This window comes from Stomoxys calcitrans, chromosome 3, assembly GCF_963082655.1.
Source record: "Stomoxys calcitrans chromosome 3, idStoCalc2.1, whole genome shotgun sequence".
Classification (NCBI taxonomy): Eukaryota; Metazoa; Arthropoda; class Insecta; order Diptera; family Muscidae; genus Stomoxys; species Stomoxys calcitrans.
In genome coordinates this window covers 4,993,517-5,018,733 of record NC_081554.1, presented here as the reverse complement: position 1 = coordinate 5,018,733, position 25,217 = coordinate 4,993,517, and the positions used below count along the sequence as shown (strand labels likewise).

Below are 25,217 nucleotides of genomic sequence, written 5' to 3'. Positions count from 1 at the left end.
CTACACTACGACTACCATTGTGGTGTCCTGCAGGACAGAACGACCAGTGAAGCTGTGTGGGTCTCAGAGATTGCGATCGGATATAATATCAGATTTGAACCAACTTATTACAAAGTTCTATTTCCATTCTTTGTACTTTCGGACCACTGTGCAAATTGTGCTTGATTTTGACAGCATGGTGAATAACTTTTTATACATTTTCCTTGGATAACACACCAAAATATTTATTAAAGCATTTTTTATTACATATAAAACAAGAAGAACAACAAATAAATTAATTACTCAAACTCAACAACAAGGCAGTTCCCCTCTTGATCCAATAATCGGCATTCTCAGTGCCCGATTTCAAGTCAACAGCTATAACAAAGGATCCCGCCCTTTGGGGATAGTAATAGGTAGGGCATGAATAAACACCTCTGGTCCTTCGCTTAGTTTGAGGCACGGGTTTGAAATGTACAACCGGCATGGGGGAGACCAACTCCATGGGTAAGGGATCCGTCAAACATTGGCCTTTACGCCGCCAACCGGCCCCCTCGAGAAACATGCCACGAACATAAACACCACCACCCTCCCGAACAATGCGAGCAGCAGCATCATCTTCCTCAACAAAAATGTGAAACTCCCAACCCAATTCATCAATTGGAGTGTGACTAGCTCTAGCAGAGGTTTGTAGCACCGCAGTAATGAAGCCAGTCGGGAAAGTGTAAGCAGCCAGCCAAAACAAGGTGGGTGGTCTAAGAACTTTGGCCCATTGGGCAAAGTGTTCTATGCGCAATACCAAGTCACGGGACCACGAGGCCAAAGGTTTCTCCGACTGATAACCTGCAAGAGATTGAGCTGAAAAACTGCAATCCTTCTTAAAAACACCTACTTACACTTAAGCCAAACTTGTGGCACTCTACCCTCATACACCGCCTGGTATATGTCCTCCAGTTCAGTGCTCATCACCACCAGGCCCCGTATGCCCATCTGCAGATCTCGCAATTGCACTTTGATATGCCTTAGCAGGACATTATAACGTTCCATTTCCTGCAGCAATACAACTTGCAGCGGTGTACGGTTAAGGCCTATTAACTTGGCAGTCTGTTCATAGTTTAACTCATTCGGGGTGCTCTGTGAGATGTCACGAGCCAAACGCAAAACCTTTACCTCCTTACTCTCACCCACTGAAGCTGAGGACTCGACCTGCATAGACAAAAGAGTCTCAAACAGCAGGCGGGTCTCCCCAATCAGCGAAGCAATATCAGCATTGGAATGTTGGCCAAAGGCCTCGGGCTTGTCGAAGGTGGGAAATTGTTGAATATGATCCAAATAGGATTGCACATCGCCATCACGAGGTATGAAATAGTTGTCCAAGGAGGACAATCTGGAAATGGGAAAACATTAACTCGCTCACAATTCCTAACTTTACTCCATCACACCTATATTTGCGCGTTGTAATGGCATCATCGCAGAAGTACTGATTAATGTAAGTGGTCAATAGCCTGCGATCCCAATCATCGGTGACATGACCTCCATAATTGACACCGGCTATTAGGTATTTTAAAGCTCCCCATGGTGTCTCCTCGTATGCATTCAAATAGAGCAACAGCAGCACCTCAGACACCTCAAAGTCTGAATCATTGAAACTGTAGATCACATTCCAACCCAACTGTAGGAATTTCTTGCGTTCCAGCAATATGGTGTGAAAGAAGCACAATGAGAACAATAGCTTCTTGTATTGAGAAGGATCACTGGCAGCCTCGAAATTGTCCACATTTACATTGCTGTACAAGCGTTTCATATTGGCCTTAATGCCTCTCGGAGGCTCCGTTGTCATTTTGATGCTCGTTTGCAAAATGGATATGGGAAATTCCGGATGAGGACTTGAGCTGAGCCATAGACGAAAACGTCTATCCAGTTTCATGGTTTGCATGGTGGCTATAATTTTGTCCAAAGTGGGCATCCAGCTTAAAGAAAGATGACAATTAGCAAGAAACACCCAGTTGCCTTCGCGTATGCCATCCATTATCATTTTGGTGGCTACAGGAGCCTGGCCTTGACCCAAACTCAGCGAGAACATGCGTGCAGACATTTTCACCTGTTCAGCCAAACTCAGCAATGACTGGGCGGGATCTACTCCAGCAGATAATACAAATATCAAAGGCGTCTGCGGTATAGATTCTTCGAATGTCGTCTTCAGGTCCAACACTGGAGGTTCAACAAAACGCTGGCCCAGTGCATTGATGATGAACTGGGTGAGACAGAATTGAATGCGATCTGCTCGCAGGCAACGAACCACACAAATTTTTTGAAAGTCCGACAATTTGTCATTCCATTCACCCACAAGATCTTCGGTTTCGGGAGTGGTTGTGGCATACCAAACTGTGGGGTATAGAAAGAAGGAGATTATTGTTTGGAAATTTCATAAAAATTTTGTCTTTGAAGATTATTTCACGGAAATTTTTACCCAAGAGAACATTTCAGGGAAATATAGTTTTGTAAGAAAATTACAGGGAAATTTTGTCTTACAGAAAATTTGTTTTAAATTTTGCTTTTAGAGAACATTTCCTGAAAGTTCTTTTCATTGAGAAAATTTTAAGGAAATTTCGCTTTGATAAAAAAAGTTAAGTGTAAATGTCGTCTTTAGAGAAAATTTCGTCGACTTTTTTTCTTTAGAGAAAATTTTGCAGACCATTGGTTTTAAAGAAAAAATATAGTGGAAGGTCAGTTTTTAGAGAAATGTTTGTGGAAAATATGTTTTGAGACACAATTTGCATACAAATTTTTTCTTAAGAGAAAATTTTAAGGATTTCTATTTCTTGCTTCTATTTCAAATAGAAAAGCAAAACAACAAAACCCCTTCAAAGAGTCTCACCAATTGTGGTGGTTAAATGTATTGGGGCGGCCTGCAAGGATCACAATTTGGGCCTTTGCCAAGGGTCTCATCAGCTTGCTATGCCACCAAAAAATTACATACTTTCTCCAACTCACTAATTAGTGATCAGTGCAATGATAGAAACGTGCCTTTGGAAGGAAACGTTGGGTCTTGTTATTCAACCTCACTAATTAGTGAGTAGGTGGAAGCATGCAATATTTTGGTAGCATCGAAAGCTGATGAGGCCTCTGGCAAAGGCCGAAATCGCGAAATTTGCTATTCTATTTAAAAAAAAAAGCAATAAATAAAAAACACATTGGTCTAAGCTGGTTAATCCAACAACAACATGAAATAACGAAGTTCAGTTACGAACTATAGAAAACATCATGAAATGGTGAAGATTTCATTGATATTTTGTTTCTAGAAAAATTGCATGAATATTTCATAGAAGTTTTGTTGGAAAAGCCGTGAAGACGTGGTGAGTAGAGTGATCCTAAGTATCGTACTGCCTTAAAACTATCAAGGTGTGCCCTTTCGTCGCACAGTCCCTAGTATAAACGGAGTGAATTCTAGTATTTTAGCTTCTTGATTTTATGTATCATATAAATATTGGATATATTGGTGACTCCTTGCCACTGATTTGCTATCGCGGCCGAACGCCGTTGTGTACCAATGGAGAGCCCTCTCGCCTCCTCGTGACATCATCACGAGTGATCTAAACAGTACTGTATATTGGGGTGCGATTCTTTGCCATTCACTTGCCACCGCTACCGAAAAACCGTTTTATGTAAAAAAAAGTGGTCCCCTTGCCTCCTTGTGTTGTCGCCCACAGTGAACTCGAACAATGCCGTATAATAGTGTGTGCCTCCAACATGAGTATTGTGCCATATAGTACAAGAGTGCGCCTTTCTCTCGAATCATCTGCTAACCAAACCCATATCTCCTTGCCTAACAATGGAGTACCCTCTCGTAATTTTGTGCCACAAAGCCAGTGATCCCGAACAAAGCCATGTGTTAGCCACCAATCAGTGTTTCGAGCCTTGCATCATCTGTCCGCGCCCGAATCTCCCTGTTAAACAATGAACGGCCCTTTTGCCTCCTCGTGTTGTGACCGCAAGTGAACCCGAATAGTGCCATCTATTAGGGGTTGCCAATAGGCACCAATGGGCGTGACATACTGAATATTACTGCGTGCCACCTTGTCGCCTACCGTGGCCGCAGATCGTATCCAGTAGCTTAGTGCCCCTAATCCCTACCGGTTGCCAAACCCCAGTGACCAACTGTATAGTAGGGTGTGCCCACTCGTCAAACGGAAAGTTTTGTTGTTAGAGAAAATTTAACAGAAATTTTTTCCTCAGAAAAAATTGTGTCTACAAAGAAGATTACAATTTCTAGAGAAAATTTTATGGAAATTTGATTTAAAAACAAAAAATTCTTTTCGTCAGTATTAGAATTGAATCATTCACGCAGGACCTAGAGATACCAAAAATAGATAGGTTGACAACCTGTCAGGTCAATAATCAAGGGCGACATCTGGTGATGTCTCTGTATGTCTCTTTATAACATTGCATTATATTGGTTTATTTGCTTAAATTCTTACCTTGCCATAATTTGTCGCTTTGCTCAAACGAATCTACAATGCCATGGAATCCAGAAACCTTGTCCAACTCTGTGATATTATCCCAGGATTGCTCACTGATCCAATCTAATTAAAAGCACACACAAAAAAGTTGATCTCTTATTCTCTTGCCCTCTCTTAGTTATGTGCGATTAATACTTACTAGTCGCTGGATTTGGTGGCTGTCCCTGCTTATCCAAGACAATGCCGCCCTTAAGTATAAATTCATATTCAGCCTCAACCAAACGGCCAGCATTGGCCAAAATCTGAGCTGCCATGTGAATGGAGAATAAGAGTTTGTGTCTCTCAAACAAACCACGGCAGGTGTTCTTGTACACCGCATAGGTGTGGTAATCATTGATGTTCATAATGCGCTCAAACACAATCTGATGTTTGGGACTTCGCTCAATCGACTGGGTGAAGAGCAATATGTAGGCGGAGAGGGAAAAGACATACATGGGATCTATTTTGGACATGTCCATGAGAACAAAAAACAGGATGGAGGCACGCTCTGCTGCCGCCTGATATTCTTGGCGAGCCGTGTCTATCTCCAACTCTGTAACTTCGGCGGTGCTCAATGACTCCTTGACCAAGGTTGAGGTGAGGCGGGATTGTTGTAGAGTGGCAAAGAGCTCATCATCTTCCAGCAGAGATCCTCGACTCTCGTTCAACAGTCTCAATATCTCATTGTCTAAATCGATTAGGGTTCTCTTGTTGCGAGCTATGGTTAAAACCAATTTGTCCTTCTGCTCTTCCAGGGCCGGTTTCTCTTTGCGCACTATAATGCCCAACAATTGAGCCTGGAGGCCATCCTTTTTCAGAGCAAAGTTAACTATGGTGGTTTTCGATGATATCTCCGGTGGATAATGGGGATTGGAAATTTTCGTGGTGATGTACAAGCGGAAGTTGTCATTGTAGGTGCAGAACTTGTCATTGAATTTCATGAGTTTTTGGCCAGCCTGTATGGTGCAGCTCTTGCGCAATATGGGGTTTATGGCCTGGTCAATGTGCTCGCCCACATTTTGTAAAAGCACAGGGTGGCCATTTTGCAAAGCCATCTCCAAGGTTTTCAAATAGTCCAATTGGCCAAAGTCTATAATCTTCAGATCGTTTTTCTCCTCGTAGTTCTTCACCCATGTATTGGCTTGCATTTGAGGATCGATGATCAGAGGCCAGCGGCTGCCTCGAGTAACAATCACCCCATTCTCAGTGCTGAAGTCATCCGCTGGAAGGCCTTGAATATTCCATTCTCTGATGGTCACAGCATCCGCTAGAAAGGCTGTTATTTTAAGTTCCTCCGTGGCCGGAATGGCTTTCTCCTTTATGAGAAGTGCCCACTTTTCCAACAGGATTTCACGATATTTTGTATCGAATGGTCCCAGATATGACATGAAGGCCGTGGAGATCAGACAATCACCGGGTAATTTCTCAAACTGTTTATCCAGTGAGGCCACCGTTTCAATCCAACGCTCCCTTTCGCCCGACAGCGACTCCACCAGAATTATAGCCCTCTCCAATTGCTTGCGCAATTTTTCCTCCTTCAAGCGCAATTCATTCAAAAGTTGAGTCTTTTCATTCAACTGCCTGTACAACTCGGCCAAACGAGCATTGAGTTCTTCCAGCTTTTTGCGGGCTGCTGCCAGTAGCGCCTGCTTTTCGGCCAACGAGCGCATGGCATTATCCAGCTTCTCTTGTTTGGGTGCTACAATGCGGTACACCTTGCCATAGTTTTCTATGGCCATAATCCATTGCATCAGAGATTTACAGGCCACAGATACAACGGCCACCTTATCGGGCTCCAGTTCGGGGTTCTTGGTATACAAGGCAATGCGCTTAAGGGTTTTATCGGAAATGTTGTCACGATCAAAATTCTTTAGGTCGTTGAGAAATGTTGCCTCTCCGAGGACCTTTTTGGCATTTTCCCAGGTGGGTTCCTTGCCAATCAGTATCAAAACCGCTTCCATGACCTTTTCGATTTTCATAGGTGGACGGCCATAGGATTTTACTTCGGCCACATCCTTCTTGTTGAGCGCATCAAGGGCCCGCACAGCGGCGTCAACCATTGGCATGACCATGTCGAGATCGGCTTTGGCAGTGGCTGCCAAATCCATGCAGGTGACCTCCTCTCGTCGTATCTGTATCGCGTCAGCATCCACTTTCACCTTTTGTTCGGTGGCCTCGGCCTTTTGCTCCTCGATAGTGGCAATGAATTCCTCACATTCCACCGTCAACACTTTCACCTGCTCGGAGCTCACCTTCAGCTCCTCGGTCATTACTGAGACCTTTTCCTGGGTTTCGGCTATTTTGGATAGGCCATTGCGTAGCTTATTGGCACTGGAGGAGATGTCAAAGCGCTTCTGTTGCAACAGCTCCTTGAAGCCACTGACCAGTTGCAAATAATTCAATGAAGTGACATAATTCTGACGCTTCACCTCCAGCAGCATCACTTGAGAGATATCGGTGACACTGGAGTGTATTACCGAGAAGGTGAAGGCCACATTTTTCTGCAGCGTTTCCTCGGTGGTCACCACCAGGCTGTCACGATGCTTCTCATCTTCTCTGCCCGGAACGGGGACATTAATTTTGAACTCTGACAAGAATTTCGAGGCCACCTCCAGCAAAGCCTCCTGGGGCCATAGTCTAAACCAATTGGGAGTGGTATTATTGATGAGGGCCGGGTATTGGCGTATATAGGAACGGAAGGCATCACCAATGGGACTCATGGCCAGGGCCACATGCAGATTGTCCCTCACATTTTGCATGAAGAAATTGTACAGAGCCTCTGTGGTCAGCTGGATACCAGCCCTTTTGGCCGGCCGCTCTAACTCAGTCTTTAGCTCCTCGAATTCGTCGGCCTTGAAGAGATTGATTTCACCGGTGCTCAGCATATTGTTTATGATTTCCAAGAACGTGTCCTCCACCACCTGCTCACCGCTGAATATGAAGATGGTGGGCCTTTGCTTGACCCCTGTCACTTTGTATAGACTCTTAAGATCCTCGCGGAATTCTTGGGTTTTATATTTCTTGGTTACTTCGATTTGGAAAACTCCCATTTCTAATATAAAAGCAGCCAGCTTTACCAAAACTTGACGTCCGGAGCCCCCAATGCCAATGTTCAACATGTGGCCTCTAGGCTGGGAGATGACACGCACTATGCGCGCCACGTGTTCCAAGGCCTCCTTAAAGAACACCAGGTTTAGGCGTGCCATACCGGGGAAGTTGTTGTACTCCCCCATTTGATCATTGATGTAGTCACGTAGTTGCTCAAAACTAAGATCTTCGTAGAAGCCTTGTCTGCTCATGAAATCGCCAAATATGGGCACAATCCTATGGGGACACAGGCTATGGAGGTTGACCTCCAGGTGTCGGTTCATGACTTCATTCATTTCATTGCCAAACCATTCACAATCTCTGTCATCTACCAGGCGATCACAGAAAACCCGAAAACACTCATGAATCCAAAGGCGCAGAAATTGGGCCTTACGTACAAGAACTTCCGCATTTGCCCTTAGCAAACCTTGAAACACCTTCGATATATCCCTCAAATTGAAGAGATAATGCGATTTATTGGGTGTGGGTAACATTTTGGCCACCACATCGTTGTACAAATGTAGGGTGGCTGCTGAGATGTGATGCCACAGTTCCCTGACCTCAGGGGCGAAAAGCTGCAGCTTCTGACGTATCATTGTGCCAAAAATTCGCATAATCACAGCCTCCGTGGGGAAGGTCATGTTGATGAGGAGAAATCTGCTCAGAGTACGGGCTGAAATCACCTGCCGCCCCCCACCCGGAGGACCCATAGCAGCCATAATCAGGGTATTGGTTACATAGATTTTCTGTTGATTGCGACGATTGAACCAGTATTTGTAGTCAATCCATTGACGAATTAGCTCCAAAGGTGGCTGAGAGCCGTAAACATCTTTGGCCGGCATATTGAAGTCATCCATAAAGCATATCATCTTTTTGCCGCCTATGGGCACAAAGTGCGTCTTGGTTCTTTTCTCGGTGCGATTTTCTATGGACTCTTGAAGGCCAGCAGCGGTTGTCTGGAAAATGGAAATAGTTTTTCTCTGTAGAGAGCAGCAGCTGTAGATGAAGTCTACTAAATTGTGGTATGAATGATTTGTTTTATATAGATCTGACGAATGATGGCTATATGGAACTGGGTTCCCGAAAGCCGTAGTTGATATTACACTGGTGGTGTAGGTGTTCCCCTGTGATCGAATAGCAACCCTCTGCTCCATTCATTATTTACCTGTGCCGAAATATTGATTGAAAGCACTGTAAACTTGGTCTTGTCGCAAGCCTCCATCACACTGACAGCTGTAGAGGTTTTGCCTGTGCCCACATTGCCCACCATCAAGACTGGATGGTTATCCTGCAAAAGCTTGGACACCAGATATTCATAGCGCACCGTATCCACAGTGGGTACAATGATCTTGTAAAAGGGTTCCCTAGCAAAGAAAACATAAAGATCAAGCCAACCATACTTACAAACCCTCAGCACTTACTCCTCATTGTATTTCCAGCCATCGTATAATTTGCTCTCCCACGGTAGAAAACACCTGAGCATGGGATCTACAAAATAATCATAGATGGTATCTTTGATGGGAAAACTACTATCCAAGGTCCTTATAAAGGCATCGAGTTGCAAACGACCCTCTTCATTGACTGTGGCACACACAGACCATACCAAGCAAAAGAGAAACCACAACTTGCTCATGTTTTCCAGCAACTCCAAATCTCCAGCCACAATGCCATTCTGTTTGGTGGCAAACCCCTCGAGTAGACTACACAGCGAGATAACGACATTCAATTCGTTGGTCTTCACGATCTCCTTGCAGTGTTCGTGTTTGTAGCTCAACACCTTGTCCAAGTATTCATCAAACAATTCCGAGATATATTTCGCATATTCGGCGGGCTTTTGACGCTGCAACCAAGACTTTACATATGGTCTCCAGCCCCAGTCGCGATAGTCATTGTAGACCATGCCACAGCGGGAGACCGTGGCCGGAGAGGCCACCGCTAAATCGGCTACCTCAAATAACAGTGACACCTGGGCTGGCATGGTGATGCGTTCGCTGTTAACCAAAGTCAAAATTTTGTTGTCATCCATGACCGAATTCATGTTCTCGATCCACACAGCATCGACGGGACCATCAAAGAGTAGCCACTTCTGGGTGGGATCTTCATCAGCACATATCACACGCATGGTGGAGCTCAAAACACCATCCAACCACTCTCCAGTGGCCAGATTATATTCGCCATACAGCTCTGCCAGATTTAAGGCCTTGGGATTCATAGGGTGCACCGTCACCGCCACCCAACCGGGCTTCTTATTTGCATGCATACGTCCAAAGGCACCCTGTAGGCATTTCCAGGTCACCGACTTGGCGGTGTTGGTATCGCCAATAATCATGGTCGAGTGTCGGGAGTTCTTGGTCTCGTACAACTCAATGACTTTCTTGATGGCACTGGGAATTATTTGCAGGCCATTGCCCTGCAATTCATCCTCTATGGCCGTTTTGAAGTCGCTGTAGTCTATGAGCGGAACATCCACACCAGGGAAAATATCCGACATTATGCCATTGAACAAGGGCAGATCATTTGCAGTAAGGCGGGCCACATTCATGTCACGCATGGCCAAATATACAACCTCTTCCTCCGAGGCATGAGGCAACTGGCGTCGTTTGCGCCCCGCATAACGCAATAAAGCAACCATGGAGCGCAAACCAAAATCGTAGTGGTATTGTTTGGACAACTGCTGTTTTGCCAGTTCGTACAGTGTATAGACCTTGCGGGCCAAACTGCGGGTGTTGGTGAACCCATCAGAGTAGAGGGTGTTTTCGGCTATAATGGCATTATCGGGTACCATCATGGATATCGGCCGAAATAGGGACTTCAGGTTATCCGGCAACTCGGTGCGTCCCGCGTAACCGGGATTCATGGTGATGAAGAGGCCTACTGTGGGCACTAACTTGATTTTCTGGCCCTCGAATACGAATTCCTTCAACTCCGCTGAGAGAGCAGCAATGATGGACATAATTTGCTGAGCCACCACCGAGAGCACTTCAATGTTGATGCGATTGAATTCGTCAAAGCAACCCCAGGAACCAGTTTGGGCCAAACCCGAAAAGTTTTTGCCGATGCTCTTGAAATCCAGACCTTCAGAACAATTAGTCACTATGACCCACATGCCGAGAGCCTTGCCCAGGTCCTTTACTGTTTCCGTTTTGCCAGTGCCAGCAGGGCCCTTGGGGCTGCCGCCTCGATACAAATGCAAGGCTGTGGTCAGCGTTATATAACAGCGATCCGTCAAGGGGGTAATAACTAAACGCCCAGAATTGCCCAAATATTCGTAGCCATACCAATGCTCCGTGTTGGTCTGACGCACAACGCACGTTTCTGATTCTTTGTGCCAGTAGAAGCGCAGCTGCGAGAACCATTCAAAGTGGCCCACATCCTTGCAGTTGGTTTTGTACATGCGCTCAATGACATCGCGGCCATGAATCTCCACCGTTATCAAAGTGTTCACCTTGAGGCGCATAATTTTGCTCAAATCCTTGCGGCTCATTTCGGAAAGTTTGCCCAGGATTTTATTCTGCTTCCTCTTCAGCTTGCGCAAAGGCTTCTTCTGATCCACCATCTTGCAGTGGATCAAACTGCGTGTGCACTCTGTGGTCCATTGGATGAGACAAGTTGTGTTGACCAATTGGCCAGGCCACAGGGAAAGCCACTTTTCTCGATTGGAGGCAAATTTCTTCAAGGAAGCCCTCGTCAATTTCAGCTGCTCACGCATTACGACAAACATGTGGGCCTCCACCATTGCCAACCACTTCTCTGAGGGTCCATCTATGTAGACCACATTCAAAAACTCCACATACTCACCATCATCGGCGTACATGCCCAAGGCTTGCCAGCGGTTTAAACCCTTGCCCACCCTTCTCAGCTCTAGCTTGACCAAATTGTCAAAAAGTTTCCTCAAATGCATCTGCACCAAATCTGGTCTCTTATTGTTGCCCAATATTTCCAAGAGATCATCGTTCGATACAAAATAGAATCTTGGAAATAGCTGTCGCTTGCTCTCCAAATAGATTTCCAGGGCTCTTTGTATGGCTTCCAAACGTTCATCCATTTTCTGGAAGCGTATCAACAGAAAAGGTGGTGCCTTTATATGTGTCGCTTTGAGGGCAGTCTTGGCCTCAAACATGTACTCCATGATGGCCTTAAATTCATTCGTTATGAGAGCAAATCGTTCAGCCTCTGTCGGTAGTTGCTTGCGTATATCCTCGCCGGCGAATATATTCTCCAAATACAGCCATTGCCTTTGAACCTGTAAGACCTTTTCCAAGGTCTCCGATATATAGGACAAAGTTTTCTCCCAATAATCCACCACAGCGGCGAAGGGCTCTACAAATCTGGTGGACTTCATGGAAGATATTTGGACCATGTGCTCCTCCAACAGCTGACTGCATTCATCGACGCTCTTAATTTTGTAGATGCCATTGCGGTAAAGGACCATTTCAAAGGTCTGCTTGCGCCATATGCTGGCAATGTTTTTAATGCCATTCTCTATCTGCAGTTCCATGGTGGCAGCATTGGAGATGTCCTGAATGTCTTCGGAAAATGCTTGAAAATCGAGTTCAATAATCAGCTCCAAAGTGAATTTTGGGGAATTTTCATCGAAATTTCTAATGTAGCCAGCCCCCAATTAAATGTTGATTAAAATTAGAAAATAAAAAATTTTTTTATTGAGTAAAATTAGTAAAAAAAAATTCTCATATGGAAAAGTGTAAAAGGGTATTTTTGTTTTCTCTTTATGCAACCAAAAATTGTCTAAGCTGTTCAATTTTGAAATTTTGAGAAAATCTTATATATCACAAGTAAAAAGGCGGAAAGTTCCGCCGGGCCGTACTTTGGATACCCAACACCTCGGGTATATATGTAAACCAACTTTCGTCAAGCCAAGACTCTAAATCGAGATATCGGTTTATATGGCAGCTATATTCAAATCTGGACCGATTTGGGCCAAGTCGCAGAAAAATCTCGAAGAGATTTTTTTTCACTGTCCCAAATTTCGGCGACATCGGATAATAAATGCGCCTTTTATGAGCCCAAAACCTAAAATCGAGAGATCGGTTGATATGGCAGCTATATCCAAATCTGGACCGATCTGTTTCATATTGCAGAAATATGTCGAGGGGCTTAAATTAACTCACTGTCCCAAATTTTGTCAAATTTTGTCAAATCAAGATATCGGTCTATATGGCAGCTATACCCAAATCTGAACCGCTTTGGGCCAAATTGAAGAAAGATGTTGATCGGCCTAACACATCTCACTGCCTCAAATTTCAGCAAAATCGGATAATAAATGTGGCTTTTATGGGCCTAAGACCCTAAATCGGTGGATCGGTCTATATGGCAGCTATATCCAAATCTGTGCCGATCTGGGCAAAATTGAAGAGGGATGCCGAAGGGCCTAACAAAACTCACTGTCTAAAATTTCAGCAATATCGAATAATAAATGTGGCTTTTGGGGCCTAAGATCCTAAATCGGCGGATCGGTCTATATGGGGGCTATATCAAGATATAGTTCGATATAGCCCATCTTCGAATTTAACCTGCTTATGGACAAAAAAGAAACTGTGCAAAGTTTCAGCTCAATATCTCTAGTTTTAAAGACTGTAGCGTGATTTCAACAGACAGACGGACGGACATGGCTAGATCGTCTTAGATTTTTACGTTGATCGAGAATATATATACTTTATAGGGTCGGAAATGGATATTTCGATGTGTTGCAAACGGAATGACAAAATGAATATACCCCCATCATTGGTGGGTATAAAAATCAATTTGTGTTCGTTTGTTTGTCGGTGTGTTTGTTTGTTCCGTATAGACTTAAAAACGGCTGATCCAAATACCCAGAAATTTTCACAAAATTTGAGTCTAAGTACTCAGCGGGGCGCCCCAACCCCAAAACTCCCCCAAACAGACATATTGAACATTCATGTCAATGAACGAATGAAAGGTAATCTGAATTAATTCCATTTAATGGGAATTGCCCCAATCCCCCTAAATGGGCATATTAGCCGACCATGGCTATATGGGACTCAAATGGACGCAATTTGGGAGTAGATTAGCAAAATGACAAAAAAATTAATGTTAAAGTATTTTGGTGGCACTTAACCTCCTTAAAACACCTCTATGAGCTTATTTGACTCATGATGATAATATGGGACTCAAACAAAAGATATTTGAGAGTAGAGAAGTAATCCAGTTGGGGGGCCAAGAGTTTGTGTGTAAGCCCCAAAGCACCCCCTAAGCTGAACTTAGGTTTGGTTTAAGTGGCAGTCTACTATCAGACTCAGTTAGACGTTTTAGTCCATTGTGATACCCTAACAAATCAATATGGGGCTCAAATAAAAGGTTTTTGGGAGTAAAGAACGAATTTGATAACTATTTTTAGGCCACAGTGGCGGAGTGGCAGGCCCAGACCCCAAACGCCCTCCAAACCGTACATATTTTTCGACCATAGCAATTTGAGTCTTAAATGAAAAGTATTTGGGAGTACACAAAGAGTTTGACATCCATATTTGGGCGAAATGTCTAAGGTACCATTCCACCCCAAAAAAAACACCCCGTCAAATGGATATATAAACCAATGACGACAATTTAGGGCTCAAAGGTAATATGGGGTTCATATAAAGAGATAACAAGTAAGAGCGTGCTAAGTTCGGCCGGGCCGAATCTTATATACCCTCCACCAAGGATCGCATTTGTCGAGTTCTACCTCTTTTAAGGGGAACAAAGAATAGTAAATAGGGACTGTTATGCTATTGGAGCTATATCAAGTTATAATCCGAATCGGACCATAAATGAAATGCTGAACATTGTGGAAGTCATTGTGTAATATTTCTGTCCATTCGGATAAGAATTGCACCTTGTAAGGCCTCAAGAAGCAATACGGAAGACCGGTTTATATGGGGGCTGTATCAAGCTATAGATCGATTCAGACCATATTTAACATGTATGTTGAAGGCCATGGGAAAAGCCGATGTTCAAAATTTCAGCCAAATTGGATAATAACTGCGTCCTCTAGAGGCTCATGAATTCAATATCCCAGATCGGTTTATATGGCAGCTATATCAGGTTATGAACCAATTAAAACCATATTCGGCACAACTGTCGGAAGTCATAACAAAAAATTTCCCATTGAAGTAAAATGTTAACAAAATTTTCTTTAGATGTGAAATGTTGAATTTTTACTGAATTCGCAATGGGACTTAAATTTTTACAATTTCTCAGTGAAAGAAATTTTTAAACTGACGGTATGAAGTTTACCAAGGTGGGAAGAACAGGATAGAGTAAACTACATGCGGCCAATTGTTAAATTCAACAGGATGTATGCCAAACACCGGTTCTGGGTCACTGAAACTGTGAAATTACAGATTTGGAACCGGTGTCATGATCTGCTTGGTGTAGATGTCTGAATTGAGTTGAAGTATGCGATTAATTACAACCTATGACAGGAAGTGTATTTTATGTATTGTAAAACAACCCAGTTTCACTTACACTTCCATCAATTTCCTAACGCTATCCCAATGACGATGACGCATGCATGGATTCTTCAAAGCTGTAATCAGCGGCAATGTCCTGCGAAATCCATCCAAATTTTTTGTGGTTGTTATCAGCATATCCCAATTGCGGGGATAGTATTTCTTATTAAGCGCACTAAATTCCTTGTACAAGGACATGGCAGTGTCCTCCATGAGATCAATATTGATTTTCCAGAAATTCTCCTTGCGCCACTCATTCCAGGTATTCTGCCATTCCAATATCAATTCCCAAATATTTCGTATAATCCTAACTTCATCATTGAGTTTCTTCAAGTTCAGATTTTCCGGTTGATTAATGTGAAAAATGGCCAAATCATTGATGAGACTCTCCTCAAATTTGAAACAGGCAACCACTTTGTCAGATATAACTTTGATATACTTTAAAGCTATGCGGGGATTGCTACAAGGTTCAAAGGAAAAGGGAGAAAGGAAAGAGGGTAGGAAGTATATAAAGGAGACAGGAGGAGATATAGATTTCCATGGTGTATTACGTTTGGGAGGAGGTGGGTAGCTTAAGCATAAACTCTGCCAAAAACTCCTTCATAATGCTACGGAACTTCTCGGCTTGCAATAGCAGATTCTGCTTGAATTCCTCCTTGGTATTGTCCAGCATATCACCAGCCTCTCCTAGCTTTTTCAGATACGACTCCCAAGTTGTCTGTAAATTCAAGACCAACACTCTGGTATTTTCTGCTATGCTGATTTCATATTTATCCAAGATTTTGAAAAGATTTAAAGTTTCGGGAAATTCGTCTTGTTTTAGGGGAACCTCATCTTTTAGACGATTGAAAAGTTCCGTGGCCTCACGAGCTTCCTTTAGGGTTCTGGGTACAACGCAGATGCGTTTTTCATTGCGTTTGACATAACGATAGATTACTGGAGATAGAAAAAATCGATTATAGATCACCACCTATTCTTAACTTAATTTAGCCTACTTTTTATCCTTGCCGTAGCTCTTTTGGTTAGCAGACTAACATTCTGCAGCTGCCATCTCTCTATATAGTCCATCAATGTGTTCTTTAGAGCCGTCTGATTTGCCATTATAAAATAAACATTGACAATGGCCTCTTTCATGGCAATGATCTCTGCCTTTGAGCTGTACGACTCAATACTATCTTCAAAGACATTGGCCGTTTGTTCCGTATCCTCAATTCTTCGTGTAAACTCTTCTTCGCTGCATTCCCAGATGTCTTTGTATTCGGTCCAGGTATCCATAAATTTCTCAATTTCCTCCCTGCTGTAGTCAACTTCATTGCCTATCTTCTCCTGTATCTCTGCAATTACCGAGTCATTGTCCATTAACTCGGCAAAGGGGGGACCAATAAGTTCCTCAGGCATTTCCAGTTTAAGAGCTATTCGGTCAACACTCTCCAAGCTTTTGCGAATACGCTGAATCATGCTTAAAATAAGGCTCTCCACTGCCTCCATTGTGGGGTTCAAAACAAGTTTTTGCTCCTGTACATCAATGGAGACAATAATTATGGGTGGTGGGCTGATATCACTTTCCGAACGCAGAGCAGAGTAGACATTGTTCAAGGAATTACGAGCACATATAAGCATTGCTTCCGACATCATTGCATCGAATCGATTGACGTATGTATACCATTCGGAGGCCATCTGGAATGTAAAAGCAAATGGTAAGAGGGGAAAGGACAGAGAAGTATATCTAGTTTAGGTTAGGTTGAAAAGTGGGTACGGATATTAATTCGAGCCATAGTGGCTAGGCCAGTAATCGGCTTGTTGTGCGCTCTAAGAAGTATTTTCAAATATTTTTCAATTTTGCCAATATTTCCTAAAAAAAAATAATTTTACCAAAATTTTCTATTGAAATGATATTTTGACAAAAATTTTCCTATAGAAATGAAATGTTGGTAAAAATTAAATTTCGATAAAATTTGTAGCCAAAGAGAATAAGCAGGGGAAAGTTTGACAAAATTTCCTATAGAAATGAATTTTGGACAAAATTTCCTATATTTCTTGCAGAAATTAAGTTTTGGCAAAATTTCCTACAGATATTAAGTTTTGGCAAAATTTCGTATAGGAATGAATTTTTTGACAAAATTTCCCTTAGAAGTTAAATTATCGAAAATTTGCAAAAAAATTATTTTTTTTCCAATAAAAATTAATTTTTTGACAAAATATTCCCATAGCAATTAATTTTAGAAAAAAATTTAACAGAAAAAACTTTTTTCACAAAATTTTATATTTAAATTAAATTTTACCAAAAATTTCCTTAAAAATGTATTTTACCAAAATTGTTCTTAAAAATTTTACAAAATATTTATAAAATTTCCTACAGTAATAAAATCTTGACAAAATTTCCGTGGGAATGAAATTTTGGCCAAATATCTTATTGAAAAAAAATTTGGCATATTTTGACAAAATTTCTACAGAAAGAAATTTTACCAAAATCTTATATATAAAAATCAATTTGTGTTTGTTTGTTTAAATGTATGTTTGTGTGTTCCTAACAGACTCAAAAACGGCTGAACCGATTTTCTTGAAATTTTCACAAATGGTGCATAATGGCCAAATTTTTTATGGAAATTACATTTTAATAATATTTCCTATTGATGTGAAATTTTCACATGTTTCCTAAAAAATGAATTTGCTACAAAAATTTCTTTACAAAACCTTCTATAAGAATTAAATTTTTACAAAATTACCTATAAAAATAAAATTTTTACAATATATGTATCCTATAAAAACTTCATTTTGACGAAATTTCATAATGGAATTAAATTGATATCAAACTGAATAACCAGTCGATTGTTGAATTGATTATCGATTGTTGAAAATGATTATCTAACCAATAATCGAAACGCGTCCACCCTTGGTGTGGTATCTGCGTCCTGATTTGTCTGAAAAACTGGCAACATCTTTTCTTCAAAACTCATTTAAATAAATTGTTCTTTGTGTGTTATATTCGAGTGGTCATTCAGCTCGACGATAACATATCTTTTTTGAGCAAACGACTCGTTTTTCCTTTACAATTTGCCAGGGCAAAAGGACCCGTTTGCTACAAAAACGAGTCATTCAATGCATGTAATGCCTAAATTATGCTAAATAAATACAGAGCTGAATAATGTCAAAAAATAGATTTTTTTTTCAAAAAAAAAATTGTGAAATGAACAAAATTTTAATAGTGCAACATAACATATATCCAAAACATCTCAACTAGTGTTATGGGTTGTGCTGTTTTTCAAAACGACATAAGCAAAACGAGTTAATGATGACATAGCATAAAAACCAAACCAAACAATTAAAACCCTGCTAAGTTGGGCCGGGCCGAATCTTTGGAACCCACCACAATGGATTCTGCTAAAAATTTTTACAAACTAAATTTAGATGGAGGGCATTATTTTATTCTACATACCAAAGTTCTATCAAACCAGCAAAAATGAAAGCTTCTTGGAAACGAACGATGATAATCGGTAGACTGGTTTATATGGAAGCAATAAGGTTATAGACTAATTTGGACCAGTTGTTGGAAGTCGCCACAGAGCACCGAATGGAAAATTTTAGCCAAATCGGACAAAAATTGCGGCTTGTAAGGGCTCAAGAAGTCAAATCGGGAGATCGGTTTATATGGAAGCTATATGAGACCAAATCGGACAAAATTTGTGGCTTCCAGAGGCTGAAGAAGTCAAATCGGGAGATCGGTTTATATGGGAGCTATATCAATGTCTTGACCGATTTGAACCTTACTTAGCACAGTAGTTGGAAGAACACAGAACAGAACACTATGTGCAAAAATTTTGGTGAAACCGGACAAAAATTGCGGCTTTCAGGGGCTCAAGAAGTCAAATCGGGAGATCGGTTTATATAGGAGCTTTGTCAGGTTCTTGACCGATTTGGACCGTACATAACAGTTGTTGGAAGCCATAACAGAACACAATGTGCAAAAATTTTAGCGAAATCGTATGACAATTGACGCTTCCAGGGGCTCAAGAAGCAATTCGGGATATCGGTTTATATGGCCAATTTTCAATCCCTGCATCAATGTTAAGTATCTGTGCAAAATTTCAAGCGGCTATCTTTACGCGTTCGACTGCTATCGTTATTTCGACAGACGAGCGGACGGACATGGCTAGATCGACTCAGTGTGGCAAGACGATGAAGAATATAGGTAAACATTATGGGGACCTAGATCAATATTTCAAGGTGTTACAAATCGATTGACTAGATTAGTATACCTCCATCCTTTGGTGGTGGGTATAAAAACAAACCCTATTGGTTTCAGCTGAACGAAGAAGAAATGAAAATTTTCATTAAAACTAAAGTTTAATGAAATTTCCTATAGAAATGGAATTTAAAAAAAATTTTCTATAGAAATAAAATGAAATGAAAAATGGAGTCCAACCACAAATAAAACTTACATCTTCTATGACATATTCAAATTCCTTAAAGACAGCATAGAGCAACTCAATTATGGTGTTATATAAACTCAAAATTTGATCCGTAGCTCGGCGGTTGAAGGCAGTTACATTAGCCTCAAATGTAGCCAACTCCACAGCACCTGGTAGGGTAAACTTTACCAATGGAGTATCGCAAATCTGCTCACAGATCCGTGCAATTTGGTGATTAGCACGCTTATAGATATCCACAGATTCCTGCAGCCTTTGGGTGTGTTTGTCACAGCCAGCTATGTAAGCATCACTCAGCTCTCCACCCCAGGTCAACTTAAAGAGGGCGGGTGCTATTTTGCGATCACAGGTTTGTATCAGGGCCTTGAATAACGTACGTTCCTCCTCCGATAGGGCCGAGAGTATGCGATTGTAATTGAGGCAAACGGTAATGACGCTGTTATACATAAACTGCAACGTGGCATATTTCTCATAGAGCTTGCGTATGGAGCCTGGTATTTGAAAATTCAACTGCTCAAAAGTTTGCGCCTGCTGACAAATGTCCAGCACCGAACGATCAATGTTGCACTCCAACAGGCCTTTCTTGAATTTGCTGCGCACCAGAAGTTTGCGCTCAAGGCGATCCAATAGATTGGCACTGCCACAACTATGCACCCAATCGTCGAATGCTTTGCGCATTTCTTTGTCAAAGTCTTTCTTCAAGCCATCGAATTTGGCCAAAACCTTGCCACACTCCGGCACTGAAGGCAACCATTCGGAGTTCTTAAGGCGATCTCTTAGCCACTGGAGACGCTCCAAGTTGATGCGATAACCAACAGCACGGGAGGCATAATAAGCCAGCCATGACTCGTGAAGATTTTCGCGATCCGTTAAATCCTTGGTAGTGTTGTCCATTTCCTTGGAAAACATGAGCCATACTTCGGAGACCATCTTCAGATAGGTATTTCTCACACTAGACCTATACGAGTAGAATAGCACCGAGTGCAATACCTCTAGCGCCTCTTCAATGTTACAGGCCCTCTTAAAGGCATTGTCCATGAGACGCTTTATGGTCTCCTCAAAACCCTGCACGGTACGACGATACTTCAAGGCCTCTTCGTGCCAACCTGTTTTATGCACATCCAAAATCAAATTTTTCGAGTCACTCTCCAGCAAGGAAAGCGTTTTTCGAAAGTCAGTCTCAACGCGCTCTGCAGTCTTTTCGAATTCCGCACCATTAGTGCCTCCGAAGCGTGGCTTGGGTATATCCTCGGTCTCATCCAAACGGCCAAAGGCAATCATTGCTTGACAGATGTCCATTAAGTCCTCCAATCGCTTCATAAAGGCATCGATGTGATTGAAGATCAGTACACTGTCCAAATCCCAGCCAACTTGAGGTTGTTGTTGGGCCAAACTTTTAGACATGCGCTCATAGATCATTTTATAGCACAAACAACAGTCGACAGCCATGTTGCACATTTTGATGCCAAAACGAGACTTACCGCCACCCAGTATGGTATCCACATCGGTTTTGGAGACGCAGAAGCGTATGATCTGATTGCTGACATCGCGAAAAAGATTTGTGATCAAGTCCCGGCGATTGTAATGGGGAGAGTTCAACCATATGTAGCGTATGAAGTAGAAAATGCGCGGCAGTACACCAGGCACTGTGGCCGGACTTTCGCATTTGTCTATCTGCGAGCAGGGCTCAATAAGCAAATGCAAATATTTGATGTTCGAGTTGGCCTGCTCCATTTCCAGGCGGCACTCGTTGATGAGTGCCTCGATTTGTTTGATGTAAACCGAGCGGGACTGTCGCAGGACCATGATAATGCTCTGCACATCGTCCTGAGCCAATTGCGTGTTGATGCCAAGCAGCACCTCATCTAAAACAGGTAGATATCTCTTAAGTAACAAATCACAATACTCTCTCTCTATCTCTCTCTCTCTCTCTCTCTCTCTCTCTCTCTCCAACTCACATCTATAAAGCCAAAATTCGTATTCCTCCTCGGGCACCACCAAGTCATGAGGTACCACCAACACCTTATCCGACAGTAGAGTGCGAATTTGAGTAGTCCAAAAGACCACCACGGACTCCATATTTTTAACAAACTCACGATCATGGGCTATGTTCTCACGGGCCATCTGTTGCACCACATAGGGCACATACAGCATTGTCATGCCAGCCATTTTGGAATTCAGATTGGTCAGATAGCCCAATAGCTTATCCATGGCCTGGGCGAATCTGGACTTCACATTGCTGTTCCAATCGGTATAGTTACGAAACACTGGAGCATACACCAATTGCAATACCCTCAGCAGGCAGCCATCAACATCCTCATGCACGGTGCCAAAGTTGACTTCATCATGGAAACCATCAACAGTGAAGATGTGATTAGTCGTCCGATTAAAGTAGCTCAAATCGGAGACGGGAGTCACTGGGAAACCCAGACAGGCAGTCAATTTGTTGCCATTATAGAACAGAGTCAGCAATGGTTCGTTGACCTCCAGCAGCCAACGTCTGATGACATCCAAAGTCTCCTCTCTCCAGTCTCGTTGATCCAGGGCAAAGAGCATGGTCATTCGTTGTATGTAATCGACCAATTTAATCAATTCCTCATCGCTATAGTTGGGTCGGGGTATTTCCGGAGTCTGTGGAATAATCTCTTTGGCGTTTTCATCTACAGAAGGATAGTGTAAAGAAAAAAAAGGAAGAGAATTATAACATTTTGGAGTCTTTTTGTGCCCGGTGAAAGCAAATTAGTTAAATGAGCTGTTCTTAAAACAGAAAATGTTTCACTGTGAATACAAACAAGGTTCTTGTGTCTCAATCTTTGTGCTCAAAGATTGTAATATGAGCAACCAACGTTACCATACCATAATTGATTCGAATGTTGGAGACCATAGTAGAAGTCATTGTGTAAAATTTCAGCCAATTCGAGTAAGAATTGCGCCCTTAAGAGGCTCAAGAAGTAAATAAGGAGAGAGATCGGTTTATATGGGAGCTGTGTCAGGTTGTAGACAATTTTCAACACGTATGTTGAAGGTCATGGGAGAAGCGGTTGTACAAAATTTCAGCCAAATAGGATGATAATTACGCCCTCTGGAGGCTCAAGAAGTCAAGATCCCAGATCGGTTTATATGGCAGCTATATCAGGTTATGAATCGATTTGAACCATATTTAAGACAGTTATTAAAAGTCATAACAAAACCCGTCATGCGAAATTTCAGCCAAATTGGATAATTATTGCGCCCTCTGGTGGCTTAAGAAGTCAAGACCCCAGATAGGTTTATATGACAGCTATATCGAGTTATGGACCGATTTTAACCATACGCCGCACAGTTGTTGGAAGTCATAATAAAACACCTCATGCCAACATTTCAGCCAAATAGGATAAGAATTGTGCATTTTTGTGGCTCAAGAAGTCAAGATCCCAGATTGGTTTATATGGCAACTATATCAGGTTATGGATCGATTTGAACCATATTTAACATAGTTATTGGAAGTCATAATAAAACACGTCAAGCGAAATTTCAGCCAAATCAAATAAGAAGTGCGCCCCCTGGTGGCCAAAGAAGTCAAGACCATAGATAGGTTATATGGCAGCTATATCCAGTTATGGACCGATTTCAACCATACTTAGCACAGTTTTTGGAAGCCATATTAAAACACCTCATGCAAAATTTCAGCCAAATCGGATAAGATTTGTGCCCTCTAGTGGCTCTATATGGCAGCTATATCAAAACATGAACCGATATGGCCCATTTACAATCCCAACCGACCTACACCTATAAGAAATATTTGTGCAAAATGTCAAGCGGCTAGCTTTATTCCTTCGAAAGTTAGCGTGCTTTCGACGGACAGACGGACATACGGACATGACTAGTTCGACTTAAAATGACATGACGATCACTAATATATATATAGTTTATGGGGTCTTAGACGAATATTTCGAGGTGTTACAAACGAAATGACGAAATTAGTATATCCCCACCCTATGGTGGAGGGTAGAAAAAAAAGGCAAATAAATACTGTTACCCACCTTCTTCGCTGGATGAACAATAACTGCTCAATTGCTCCAACTGGTCACCAGCACCATCAACAGCATTAATTTCAGCCATTTTTTTCTTCTACTTGAAACTTATTTAAATTCTTAAGCATGTGAAATCTCCTTTAATATTCTCCTTTAAATATTGCTCTTTGAATAAATCCAAAAATTAGGTTTGTATTATTTTCTTTCTATTGGTTCGATAAGTTTTTCTTGGAAAAATTGTTTTTCGAGTTTTTTTCTTATTTTATTTGTTTAATAGTTGGAAAAAACTTACAATTAGTTTGTTCTATTTTCAACAAACCGTAAGAGTTTGCCGGTTTGTTTTTTTTTCGCTAAATAGGTTGTTATAGAGATAAGTCATGTCTGTAATTTCCATAACAACCGGGTTCTTTAAAAGAACACCTGCTCCTCTGTAACGATAAATTTGTCAATATTCTCGATAAATATTTGAGTTTACTTTCCGTTTGCAACATGTCGATATATCGATTTGTGATCCTTCAAAGTATATTTATTCTGGATCGTTATAAAATTCCAAGATGATTGAGACATATCCGTGGGTCTGTCCGTTATCAAAATAACGTTACAGCTTTTAAACTTTAAGATACAGATATTATGCACTGATATAAGCCAAAACAGAATCAGCGCGTTGAGCTTTATTTTTGAGCTTCGCGAAATGCAACAAATCCCACAAAAGCCGCACGCAAAAGTTAAAGAATTTTCATCTTTTTTTTTTTTTTTTTTTTTTTTTTTTTTTTTTGGACTTTAATCGAAATGGCAGAGTACGACTCTATATGCCAGGTTGTACTTCCGAAGTTGGTGTCCCCACCAACTGTAAATTAAAACACGTGTATTAAAAATACAGAATTAAAACCAATGTACAGTTATAACTGTACTGTGTATAACGATGACTAAGCATCGAATCCCGAAGCGTCCGCTTCAGACGAATTCTAAATGCAAAGTGGATTTTCATCTTTGAAGACTGAAATCGGCCGTCATTTTGTGTTGCCATACATGAAGTAGTGTTTTTAGGCGCCAAAGTTAATAATTGTTTGACTATAGCGCGTAGCTTTTGTGGGATATGTTTGCAGAGTTGCATGCTTAAGGCAAAGCTCACAAAACAAAGCTCCACATGTTCTAAGGCCGAAACAAATGAGCAGGTTGAGCTTTGTTTTTGAGCTTTGCGTAATGCAACAAATCTCACAAAAGCCGCATGCAAAATTTAAAGAATTGTCAACTTTGAAGACTGAAAGCGTTGCCATACATGCAGTAGTGTTTTTAGGCGCCAAAGGTAATAATTGTTTGATTATTGCGCGTAGCTTTTGTGGGATTTGTTGGCAGAGTTGCATGTTCAAGGCAAAGCTCACAAAACAAAGCTCAACTTGCTCAAAAGCCGAAACAAATGAGCAATTTGAGCTTTGTGTTTGAGCGTCGCGTGGCAAAAATGCGACCTCACAAAAGCAACGCTGCAAATAAATTTTCTTTTTTTCAAATTTTTCAGCCTTATAGCCTAAACAGAATGAGGAGCGTCGGGTTGAAAATTGAAACTCCGTAAAGAAATGACATAAAATCAACTCTTAAAAGTTAAGGCCTGGTTTTGCTCTCGTAAACATACCGTAAATGTAGGAAAACGTGTCAGCTGTTTTGTTTTCCTTTATGAAAACGCATGCAAACGATTACCGAACGTCTGTCAACAGTAAACCGAAAGAAGAATTCAGTAAAAACAAGTAA

General features: G+C 41.6%; 1 protein-coding gene across 1 annotated transcript; it reads right to left on the bottom strand.

Annotated features, from left to right (window-relative positions):
• Nucleotides 1-222: 222 nt before the first annotated feature.
• Nucleotides 223-23,847, bottom strand: LOC106081294 (dynein axonemal heavy chain 2). The gene is made up of 14 exons (XM_013243169.2): nt 23,764-23,847; nt 23,481-23,636; nt 21,417-22,118; nt 19,471-21,323; nt 16,027-16,708; nt 15,583-15,967; nt 15,048-15,491; nt 8,987-12,166; nt 8,731-8,929; nt 4,639-8,521; nt 4,458-4,562; nt 1,422-2,364; nt 876-1,366; nt 223-822 (listed from the first exon to the last, which is right to left on the bottom strand). Exons 2-14 carry the CDS (start codon nt 23,557-23,559, stop codon nt 275-277), a joined length of 13,494 nt encoding a protein of 4,497 aa, XP_013098623.2. The 5' UTR covers nt 23,560-23,636; nt 23,764-23,847; the 3' UTR covers nt 223-274.
• Nucleotides 23,848-25,217: the final 1,370 nt, after the last annotated feature.